Source organism: Protopterus annectens, chromosome 14.part0 (assembly GCF_019279795.1).
Source record: "Protopterus annectens isolate FY-2018-M chromosome 14.part0, PAN1.0, whole genome shotgun sequence".
In the NCBI taxonomy this organism is placed as follows: Eukaryota; Metazoa; Chordata; order Ceratodontiformes; family Protopteridae; genus Protopterus; species Protopterus annectens.
The window spans coordinates 873,521,119-873,533,394 of record NC_056748.1 but is presented as its reverse complement, the minus strand read 5'-3'; the positions used below and the strand labels follow the sequence as shown (position 1 = coordinate 873,533,394).

Genomic DNA, 12,276 nt, shown 5'->3' with positions numbered 1-12,276 from the left:
CCCAAAGGGAACTTATCAGCACAGGAAAATAACAGCATAAACAGATGGCCTCAGAGGATGGTACTCATCTTATAGCATGGCATCCAAACTTGCCTTTCAGTTAAATCAGCGAAAGGTGCCTCACAGTTTAGGTGCATGGAAGTTGTCCTGAGGCTTTGGAAGCTTGCTGGCTGTTATATCCTTGGCAAGATATAACCCATACAGCTAAGGCAACCTGCAGCAGTGATCAATACGATGAACATCAAAGAAAACTTCAGAACTCACAAGTTAACTCATTTCATTTTTATAGTATGGTCACTGGAGTGATAACTTACATTTCCAAATTACCAAGCCAGTTTTTTAAGGACCAGTTTAGTTATGGTTCCAGCTTCCTTATTCTTTCTTCAGGTCCACTTCTCCTTAGTTTGCCTGTGTTGGACCATTCAGCTGCTCACTGCAACAGCTATCATTGCCTGTACCTTTTTCTCAGAGACAGTTTTTTTCTTCTATGTGATTTTTGACCCTATACTTGCTGACCACCAAGTACCCTCTCACATCAGACAGAGTCCAGTTCCTCAGCTCCAAGGTTTTCACCTAGAGCTAAGGAGACAGCTGTTTGTAGGAAGGCACCATTCAAGATAGCCATGAGGGTAATGTGTGCTTATGCCAGTAGTAAGAGTATCTGAATGGTCTAACCTCACTCTGTAGGTGAGGGCACAGCTGATCCAGCTCACAATGCCTTCCCCATATGGGTGCATGCTATTGTAAACCTATTATGAAGCCCATCACCTGCTCCCAAGTAATACAGCCACCGGAGCCTTTCTTTTAAGGAGTTATGTAGTGTGCATTCTACTCCATCCACCCCCACCCCTTAGACGGGAGAGCCTATCCTTCCCTGTCAGTACCATCAAACACTTGAACTGCTAATCAAATGCAGGTCTCTTGGGATTAAGTCAGGGCTTTATTCCCTCTATGCAACCACTGCCAGTGTGTCCCCTGGTTTCTCCAAATTTCCCCACAAGTACTTTCTTTGTTCCTTGTCCTCAACAGGAGACTAATCTAATCCCTTCCTGTACAGGCACTGGTGCCATCACGTCTCTTGGGATCCTGCTGGACGGATATCCCCTCCTCTTTTTATGCTAGCTTGACAACATATGCAGTTTGCTGCATCTTGGTCTGGCTTGTACATTACCAGAGTCCTGCTAAACTGAGCTCAAGTTGTCATAATTAGACTACAGACTTGTCCATATGCTTCAATACTGCCTTGCCACACAAAGCAATCTGTCCTTTCACTACATCAGTAGAAATTATTTTCTCCTAAGGCCCTTCCCCAACATACTTCATGTTGTGTGGCAAAGCATGGTATCACTTGCTACACTAAGTTGACAACTGTACCTTCCCTTCTTAGACTGCAAATTGTAGTGGATAACTGTACATTACTGTCGCACAGTTGTAGAAAAACCTTCCAGCATTCAGACCTTGCACACAGCCATCAACAAATCATTTTGCATCACAGCCTACTTCACTAGCCATTCTTTTAACCTGAAACTATAAAAGTTTATAAGGAAATGAAGACTGCCTGTACGCATGTTAATCCGACTATGCTTGTAAGCCCCCATCTGACAGATGACTCAATACAAGAAATATTTTAGTTAAAGAAGCAAGCCAATCTTACACAAAATTAACTAGGTCTGTACCCTCCATTCTTTCCTTTATGTCCATGACTCTTGCATTCTCAGTTTTCAGTTCTCTATAGACATATGCCTAAATAAATAATATACCTAAAGTGCACCCCAGTTTACGAATTACACATTCTAGACACTACTCCAGGTCAGATGCTTGTCAGACTCAAGCAATAAAGCCTTTAGAAACATTCTCTTTCTGAATAGTGGCCATTTCCTGCCACATGGCTCCCATGTCTACATTAAGATTTTCCAGTTTTCCAAGGATTCTAACTTTCATTCAGCCAATTTCCCAAGGGGTAGGGATCAGGCCAACAAACACCAAAGATGATCTGCACATAATGAAGACCCTTATACTTCTCTTCCACCTTACAGTAAAAGCAGTTATTTATTGTGATGAGGCTGCAGCAATGGCTTCAGGTAAACCGTTGCTGAGGCTCAACACTGCCCTTTCAAAGCTGCTACAATTCTGCCATTTTCTTGTGCTGAGAGAATTTCTAAAAGACAATGAAGATGTGACCCATCTCTAGAAGAAAATGTACCACATATGTTCCTTCCTTTAGCTATCTCATTAATATTTAATACTTATCATCCCATATATTACCTCACTTGTGATAGCCCTCTCAAGTTAAGGTCCAGTACTACATGACCTACTTTTGAAGGGATAACTGTGGCTTGGTATTGAGGATTTGAACTCCTGAAGTACAATATACCAGCAGTTAGAGGGGGGAAGCCTTTGGAAAATGGTGCTCCAGTGAAATACACATCCTATCAGCTTTCCTGAAAGCAGGGCATTGTGACACAACAGTGGGTACATCCTAGTTTGAATCCATGAAGTGCAATCCAGATGGCCTGATTCAGGGCATTTACCAAAATTGGAGACAGTTTCTAGCTAGACTAGCTTTCTTAACAGGCCAGGTACCTCACATTAAAAAAAAAATATCCCCAAAAGGAAAGCCACCTGGTACTGATTCTGAAGACTAGATTTACTCATCTGGCCTTCAGTGGCAAGGTCAAATGAATCTAATAAGTAATCAGCAAGGGGAATCAGACACAATCTCTGTTTTTCAAGAACAGGACAATGACCTCCTCCTCCTCCTCCTCTCATTTTTGGGAGTAAACCATGCAGTCTGCATAGGACATTTTGCCCTATTTCTTCCTTTACCAATGCCTGTCAGGTGAGGAAGAAAACAAGATCCCTCTTGTGGCCCTAACCTCCTTTCACACTTGGGCAGGTCATGGGAATGCCAATACCACCACACTGCAGTAATATTTTTGTAAACTTCACAGTAAGCAAAGAAACACATGAAACATGCTGCAGAAACAGAGATTATTTTATATATGAACAGGCATAACTGTTGTCACAAGTAAAATTAAAAACTCAAGTTCAGTAGGAACCAAACACACTCAGAAGTTGCCTATGCAGAGACAAGAAAAACCTCACAAAACCCCTATCAACTGTATTAAATAAAATGACAGCATGTGGCCAACATACCTGAATTACAGCAAAAGACCAATTTACAAAAAAAGAGGGGGTTGGTCATATTATACCCAAACAATTTCAGGCTCACCATCCTAAGCAGTATTTTATACAAAATCACAGAGAGAGGCACAATGGAGCTTATCTAAAAAGATATGTGGAACATACTTATGTTTGACATGGATCGCTATGGGCTTAGGGGGAGATCTTGCTTTCTGACTCTAGTAACATTTCTAGAAGAGGTTACAGAAGCTTTTGATGACAGAAAGACAACTGCAAGCTGCTTAATACTGCCTTGCTATAGTATCTGACAGGAGTAACTGGCTAAACAACAGGACACAAGTTTGTGTGTGTGTGTGTGTGTGTGTGTGTGTGTGTGTGTGTGTGTGTATTACCCACCCAACCAGACTGGATTTACCATGCGTGTCTCACAGGGCTCTGTAATTGAGCCATTTCTTTTTGGACTATTTTTCTTGTGTATAAAAGTGGGAAATTGGTTATGTATAACTAAATACACTGATAGCTAAAAACTGTGCAACAATTACTTTCATAAACATGTTTAAATTCTCCAGGAAGGTGTACAACTAATATAGCTGGTACAGGAGTGATCTTTACCATTAGCAAAGGCAGCACCATACAACTTGGCAAAAGGACATTAATTATGCTTACAAAGTAACTAGTCAAAAACACTATCACTAAAGATCTAGGGGTATGGTATTCACCAACTTAAATCTGGACCTCTGTGTAGTTACCAAAGTCAAGAAAACAATCTTTGGCCCATTTAATTTAAAAGATCATGCCTAGTCACTCCGGGAAGATCACCGCAGTACTTTATACCTTGCTGATAAGACTTATTATTGAAAACAATACTGCAACCTGTAGCCTTCATAGAAGCCACCTGAAAGCACTTGAAAATGTAGGATTCATTACTAGAAAAAAATCACAGGGTTGAGAAACTACTTAGAAAAGCTTCAGGAACAGTCATTATTGTTCTGCCTTTTTTAACATTTTACTCAGAGGTGACCAATGTCAAACTTAATGCAACTCCTTGACTCCATTTTGTATAAAAGTCTATGACGGGATTGTACTGGTTGGGGAAGCCAACACCAGAATGGGAAACCCAATACTAAAAATAATTATCACACATATAAAATAAAAAAAAATTGAAAGATAATTACACAGAACCTTCCAAAATTATTTACCATCAGAAGTCTGTCATTAACTTCCTTGAAAAATAATTTCTCTTTCTTTCAATATTTCTTCATACAACAGGAGGTATAAAATGCCAACGTGGTGTCACTGTAGTCAAAACTTCAAGGCCAGACGGTAAAAAGCTTAACAAAATATATGCTATGATAGATGCCTGCTCTGGGTCAGTTATGAAAGCCTGTCCTCCTGGTTTCTGACAATAAAGCAAGAAGAATTAAGGTTACAACCTACTCCACAAACTTAATATAATAGTCTTTAATTTATCCCTTTAATTTCCACTGATATTTTTGTACTTGAACAATTCAATCAACCAGTAAGTAGTCCTGAGTCACTCCTGGAAAGACACACTGGGGTCTAGTAGGTTTACCAAACAACTTAATTAAAATACAAGACAAAAAACAAGATAAATAATGTCAAGAATGGTGTCCCTTGTAGACTCAAATTCCTTTCACTTGTGCTAGCTGCAGATACCTTACTGTGAACAAAGTCTCTCAGATGCCAGTGCTGAGTCCAGCACCAGAGCAAGGCTTGTTGTTTCCAAAAGGGGAGCTCTAAGCAGGCTAGTTGAAACATATGTGGACTCAATACTACTAGTAATACTCTTGTTGAAGTTTCAAGTCATCACACAACAACATATTGCTCTTAGGATTGCAAACTGTCACCAAGCTTTGCATAAGAGATAACCAATAGCAGAGTGTACTAAAAATGATCAAGAGACAAATGGAATGTCAAATGTGTGTGTACATTCACATAACTCACAATTCCAAGCAATAAAGCAATCTATACACTCTGCTGTGCATTATACAGACTGAAAAATATGTAAATTATGCTTACCCTCTTCCCTCTTTTCTAAACTAACAGCACCTTCGGCTCCACTGGTATTAACAATAACAGGTATTTCGGAAAAGCTACCAGACAAGTTATCAAGACTGCTGGCTGCAGAAATAGATGGGCTAGATGGAACAGATGGAAGTGAAGAAGCTGTAGGCACTGCAGTTTGTGAAACACTGATGACCTGGGGCTTGTAAAAAGAAGGCAAAGCAGATGGAGGCATTGCAGCAGTCAGCAGAGCTCGGACATCATCTGCCTGTAAGAAGGAAAAAAAATAAAGTAAATTACACATATGCAATGGGAAATGTTAATTCGAAGTATTTTAATAATGGCTCTTTAATTACTAGCAATATTCAAAGTTTTTCACTAACAATCCAAACCTGCACCTCAAAATATAGTTTCTGTAACTACTATAACCTCTGCAATTAGCACATTTCAACAACCTGTAAACAATAAAGTTTGTTGCATACTCACAATCATACATACCCAGATGGCCACTGCTGCAGTGCAATTCGTTATCCATGCGAAGCTGCTTCAAGCAAGCACCTGCTTGTTGAGCCAACTTCCACAGCTTTACAGACATCTTTTTGAGTGGGGAGAGAGTTCTCTAACCAATCATTTCAGATGGCATTTTTTTTTTGGCAGCAAGGCCACTAGCAAGTGTGCCCTACTTTAGAGATACAAATGCCTCTGTCCTCAAGACAGTAAAGCCCCAAGAGACAAATGCACTGATGCCACTATAGAAGAATCTCGCAAAATAAATACATACTGGAGTACAAAACAATTTTCTGTACTGACAGCCTTGAATCCTACAGCCATCCATCCTCTCCTGGTAAAAGGAAAAACTCCTTACTAAAGGCTGATAGCCTATTTATGTTGAGTATACTTACAAGGCTGTACTGTGTTCATCACACAAGATCGCATTTACTGTATGATTCCTTATCCATAGGAAAAGTACTAAAACAGCTACTCTCATGGGGAAGCAAAAATCAGAATATGCCCTGTAGGACAGCGGTAGCAAAGCCTGTCCTGCAACAAGACTGAGGTTTCAATGTACAATGTAGTCAAGGTGACTGCTCAAAGATGATCGGAGCAGACATCTTTTGAAAGAACACTACTATGATGGCTGGTGCCCTCAGAGTTGGCTGTAAAAGGACCATCCACTTCCTTCAAATTGTTTTCATAAGAAAAAGGGAAGCATTTGCTAGTCATTTAGCCATTTAAATAGGTTCATAGGTTCGTACTAGGCTATCTGCCCTAGGGCATTTATAAGCCTAGCCAGAGTGTGTGTGGCTTTCACCACCCCTTAGGATGAGAATACTACGCCCTTTTAGGGTTTAGTTTACTGTGCCTCTGTCTAGTAGTGACACAGAGATGACCCCCGGGGTAAACCTACGATCTCCCATCCACTTGTCAAGATTTCTCTTGAATAGAGTCAGTGAGGGGCTCTGCCTAACATGGACTGGGATTCTGTTCCAGAGTGTAGGGAGCTTCTGGGTTATGAATCTGTCCCTCCAGCACGTCCTATTTATTTCTGTGTTGAGGTTTAAGTCTCTTGCTCTCGTGGCTCTGATGGATTTGGATTTTCTGAGGTGGAGCATGTCCATTAATTCCGGATTGGACATGGCCTTGTACGTCAGGCACAGATCACCTCTGAGTAGGCGATATGCGACTGAATAGAGCTGGAGTTTTTTCAGTCGGGCAGCATATGACATATGTTTAAGACCCTTTATCCTCTTGGTGAGGAACTTTTGGGGTCTTTCCAACTGCTGCAGGTGTCAGGTGAGATACATCCCAAATGGGGCATTGTACTCAATCATTGGCCTGATAAGAGAAGAGTACAGGGGCACAATGACCTCTCGATCTAGATGTGAAACCCTTCATGATAAGGTGGGCAATATAGAAGGTTTTCCTAACCACTTTGGCAATGTGAGTGTCAAATGAGAGGTTACTGTCAACCTGGGTCCCTAGGTCCCTGATTACCTCTTCCGTACTTAATGGATTACCACCTATGTGGTAATTTGTCGGTACCTTGCTTTTCCCAAAGGGTATGACTATACATTTTTTGGCGTTCAGCTTAAGGCCATGGCTCTGGCACCAATTATCCGTTTCTATGAGGCCTCTCTGAAGGATGTTTGTGTCCGCTGGAGTATCAATTATGGCGCCCAGTTTACAGTCATCTGCGAACTTTGTCAGCCACAATCCTCCTAGGTTTGCCTGTACCTCGGAAAAATAAATGCCGAACAAGAGGGGTCCCAGGACTGAGCCCTGTGGGACACCGCTTGTGACTGGCTTAGAGTCTGACATAGCTCCAGCAACTCTGACCCTGTGGGTTCTGTCCATGAGTAGTTTGCAACCCATCTTGTGACATATGGGTTTACATTTAAGCTGGTGAGTTTGTCTATGATGCCCGAGTGGGGTATTGTGTCAAAGGCTTTTGCAAGATCAAGGTAGGCTGTGTGAACTGCCTTACCCTCATCAATGGCCTTAGTGACTGTTTCAAAAAGGTTGACCAAGTTCGAAAGGCAGGATCTGCCCTTCACAAAGCCAAATTGGGTAGGATCCAATGTCTGTAGGTCCCCAATGTCTTTGTTTATGAGTTCCATAATGATCCTCTCCATAGCTTTGCAGACCAGGCTCGTCAAGCTTATGGGGCGGTAATTTCCAGGGTCCGTAGAAGCACCGCCTTTGTGAAGTGGGACCACTGTTGCCGTACGCCACTCTTTGGGTACGTATCCTGTAGTAAGGCTAAGATTAAACAGCAGCCTTATGTGTGGGTTTAGTTCCTCTTGGAGTTCATGTAGCACACAGCCCGGGACACCATCCGGTCCCATCGATGCTGTGTTTTTAGCTTTAGTGAGGGCGGCTCTCACCTGGGCATCTGAGATGTTAGGGAGGCTACACTCTGCTGGGATAGTTATTTCTCCTTTTGGGGGAGAAATTTGCACTGAACCTGTCTGCCAGAATGTTGGCAATGTCAGTGGGTTCAGTGTATTTTGTGTCATTTTGGACTAACTCTGAGCATATCTGGGAGTTTCCACCCAGGTTTCTAACATAGCTAAAGAAGGCCTTGTGATTGTCTTTTGTGTCTTTTAGTATTTTTCTCTCAAAGTTGGGCTTGGATGATTTTATGAGTGATCGTAGTTTTTTGCTAGTACTGATCAGAGATGCCTTCCCTTTTAGGGATTTTGCTCTGTCATGTAGTAGCTTCCTCCTCCTGTTGTAAAGTTTGTTTATGGCTGGGGTCCACCAGACCGGCCTGCCTTTGGGGAATGGGTCTTGGTTTTATTTGGGATTGCATGATCCATGCATTCTTGAAGGTGCCCATAGAAGGCATTTGCAAAGGATTCAGCAGCGTGGGTTGTGGTTTCCACTGGCCCAAGGGCCTTGAAGGATACCACTTCAGTCTTAAGAAGTGTGAAGTTGGCTTTTGAGAAGTTCTTCACTGTGGTCTTTTGTGCAGGGGGTGGGGGTGGGATGTGGATTTCCAGTGAGATTAATTTATGGTCTGATCTTACCAAAGAGGGATATACTTCCGGTGTGGAGCATTTTGTCCTCATGTTTGTGATGATCAGGTCTAGTATATTGTCTCCTCTTGTGGGAATGGTGACTAGTTGTTCCATCGCATTTGAGTTTATGAATTCTAGGAACCTTTGGGCTAGGGTGTTGGGGCTTGAGTAATGTTCCCAGTCTATGTTTGGGTAGTTGAAGTCTCCCAAAATGATGGTATTTGGAGAGACATTCATACTCTCCAGTGTCTTCAGGAAGGCTGTGTGGGGTTCCTGAGTTTGAGAGGGTGGTCTGTAGCATGCTACAAACTGTAAGGCAGTTTTGCCTATGGTTAGTTGCACCTGGATGGTCTCCGATGCTTCGTGCATTGCCACTAACCTGGAGGTGTGGGTATCTTTAATGAATATGGATACTCCCCTTCCTTTTGTGGTTCGGTCCAAGTTTTGGGGCCGGAAAGCATGATATGAGGTAAAACCTGATAGTGCTGGGGTGCTCTCAGGAGCCTTGAACCAGGTTTCAGTCACTGCACAGACATCGATGTTCTCCATACTGAGGAGGGCTTCGAGGGCGTGCATCTTGAGGTTTAGACTTCTGGCATTGAGCAGCATTACCCTTAGTTTTTTTCCACTTGTGTTTTCTAGGGAGGTAGGTTTGTCATTTGAGCCTTGCCTAAAAAGGCACTATGGGGTGGCAAGAGCCTTGGCCAATATCCGGAAGCCCAGGGTGACAGGTGCAAGCCATCCCTTGGCAGCGTGGCTTGTCAAGCATGTCATCCCAAGCAGACAGACATTGGATCCCCTTAGAATGACACCAGTAATTAAGCCAATTGTTAAAACTGATCATTTTGTCTTTGTACTGTGGCATCATTCTTGGTGAGGGTAAGATGCTGCTCAGGGTCAGGGTCATACCGGCCTGGGCTACATAATCCGAGAGCTCCTCTATGTCTCTTTTCATGTAGTCCAGGGAGGTATGTCTCAGGTCATTCACACCGGCATGTACAATGACTGAGTCATATTTGTACTTGCTGTGGAGTGACCTGAGTGCTTGTGTTATGTGGTGGATTCTAGCTCCCGACAGGCAGCTTACTGTGACCTTTTCCTTGTTCAGTCTGGTGAGCGGGACGTCAGTGTGTCTGACTATGGAGTCACCTATTACAAGTGTGTCTGGCATGTTGTTTGGCCTTAAGGGCTGTGACTGTTTAGCACACTGACTTTGTGAACTATGTGTTGCATGTGCTATGTCTTGAGGTGGTGGTTGCTTGGGTGTCTGCTTTGGAGGCCTCTGTTGTTTTGGCAGATTTTTAATCAGCGCCTCCGAGTATGTTTTTGTGTGTTTATGTGTTTGGTTTGCAGTTGTGATAGTTCTATGTGAGACTGGGTCTGTGGTGTGCGTGGTTACCTTCTCCTCCTGACTGGTCTTGCCAGTACTGAATTGAGAGAGCTCAGCCTCCAGTTTGGCTATATAGTTGCATCTCGCATATATTTGTATTTGTTGGGAGGAGGAGAGGGTTGTCTGTGTACATGAGGCAACTGTAACATTGCCTCAAGATTCCCAGATTCACCAGCTGGACAGGAGAGGACACCAGCAACTGACCCTTCGACATGCTGGAAATAGTGAAAAAGATTGCTGTGTAACTGAGTCAGAAAGGACCTATAGGGAAATGGGTACTCAAGGGAATTTAGGTGAATGAAGTACTTTCTTTTGTTTAAGAGTGCTTTACCTGTATAAAAAAATGCTTTGGGAGCAAGTGCTGAGCTTTTCAGATAGAGTATAGGCTGTTTAGATTGCAAGTAGAACAGTTCTAAGGGAAAAATTGAAGAGCAGACTTGGCGGAGCAAGAAAAAGTTTAACCTTGTTTAACCTATGTGCACGACCGCGCACAGCCGTGCAAACGCGGATTTTAAACAGTGAACTACAAAAGAGCTAGGAATGGTCCCAAACAACCAATTACTACAGCTTCTTGTGCTGAGGTCACTTCCCCCAAGGACAGGTAGGCTGCTCAAGGCTCCCCACTCCCACTGGTGAGCAAAGAAACTTCCTTCTATCCAAGTAAGGTAATGGACAACACAGGAACTACACCACAGCCCAGAAACAAGAAAGAAAATATACAGTTCAGATTATCTGAAATCCTTTGTTCTTAACAAGTAATAACTAAAATACCTGTGAACATCCAGAAGGTTTAACATTTATTAATCCTTGCTTTGCTAGTTATAACAGAAGATGAGCATTTGAACAGACTGGCTGATTGCCAAGTTCAGATTCTACTACTAATACTATTTGCCATGAACAAAAGACAAGTTCTATGGTTCACTTCTGTTTCTGTGGAAGACTGTGCAGCATATCAGAAAGTGAAGCTCAGAGATCTCCCTGTTGGATGCAATTAAAAACAACCAAAAATAAGAAACTCAAGATATGAAATTAAGTCCCATTGAGAAGCAGAGGTCATTGGGGGCTGAAGCTAACTTTCCCATTACAAAATGAAGATTCTAAGATAAAGGAACTACCTTCTAAAGCAGTTGCATCTAGGCCCAATGCCGTACTGGCCCAGATGACTGGTATATATGGAGGCAAACTGTGAAAGCAAACAAATGCATTTCAGTTAAGCAATAAAAAAACAGGCCACTTAGAATGCCCAAAAGTAATTCAATCATCTCGGACTATACTGCTCTTGTGGAAAAGATGACTTTGTTCACACAACAGACCCACAGACATTCTAAGGTCACTGGGTCTCAAAATCATTCACTGCCTGCCAGTATCCACCCCCCCCCCTTTTAGCTAACACTTTTTTCTCCAGAAGGGCCATACCAGTCAATCCCAGAGTAAACTTGTGGATATCCATTCAGTTATCTAGTTTATACCAGAATACATTGAGTCGTACTGCTTAACATGTAGGGAAAAGTCTATTCCAGAGGTTTGGGAGGTGCTGGGTTATAAATCTTTCTTCACAATCTGTTTTATTTACCATTTGGTGAAAGATCTGGCCCTAGCCCTGGAGGAGATACTAGACTTGTGGAGAAACAGAAGCCCAAGACAATCAGGTCTCTAATGGCATGGTAAGAGAAACATGTTCCCTTCAATAGCCTTTATGGCACTGAATAAAGGGACAGAGATTCCAACCCTTCTAGGTAGATAAGGGAGCGTCCAGTTCCAATTGTTTGATGTGTTCTGTGAGATACACCCTCAAATGAGATGCTGTACTCAGTAATTAGTCAGCCTGATAATACTTAGTATAAGGAAATGATTTTAAAAAAGTATTTCACCAATGATCTTTTGTCACATGGTGGTCAAAAGACAGGGGAGCTACCAACTCAGGTGCTGAGGTCCTTACACACATTTCAATTTCGCAGAACTGTGATGTGATAAGAGGAAGGGGTATCTACCAAAAGTGATGATAGTACAACTTTGGCATTTAGCTTCAGCCCATTTTTAGGAAACCAATAATTTACTAGTGTTCATTCTGGAAGGTATGGGCATCATGGGGTAACTTAACAACCCCCCTCCCAGTTTGTATCTGTCTACAGACTGTCACAGCCAAAGGTCTTGACTCTCTTGCTTATATGAAAACCACCTACCTAAAAGGAAAGA

The 12,276-nt window shown here is 42.4% G+C and overlaps 1 protein-coding gene across 1 annotated transcript in view; it reads right to left on the bottom strand.

The window, feature by feature from the left end:
* TNKS2 (tankyrase 2) overlaps positions 1-12,276 on the bottom strand; it is a gene marked incomplete in the record, with an annotated part of 1,900,381 nt that overhangs the window by 537,795 nt on the left and 1,350,310 nt on the right. Inside the window, 1 exon segment of the mRNA XM_044056654.1 lies at positions 5,185-5,437. Coding sequence (XP_043912589.1) covers positions 5,185-5,437 — 253 coding nt within the window.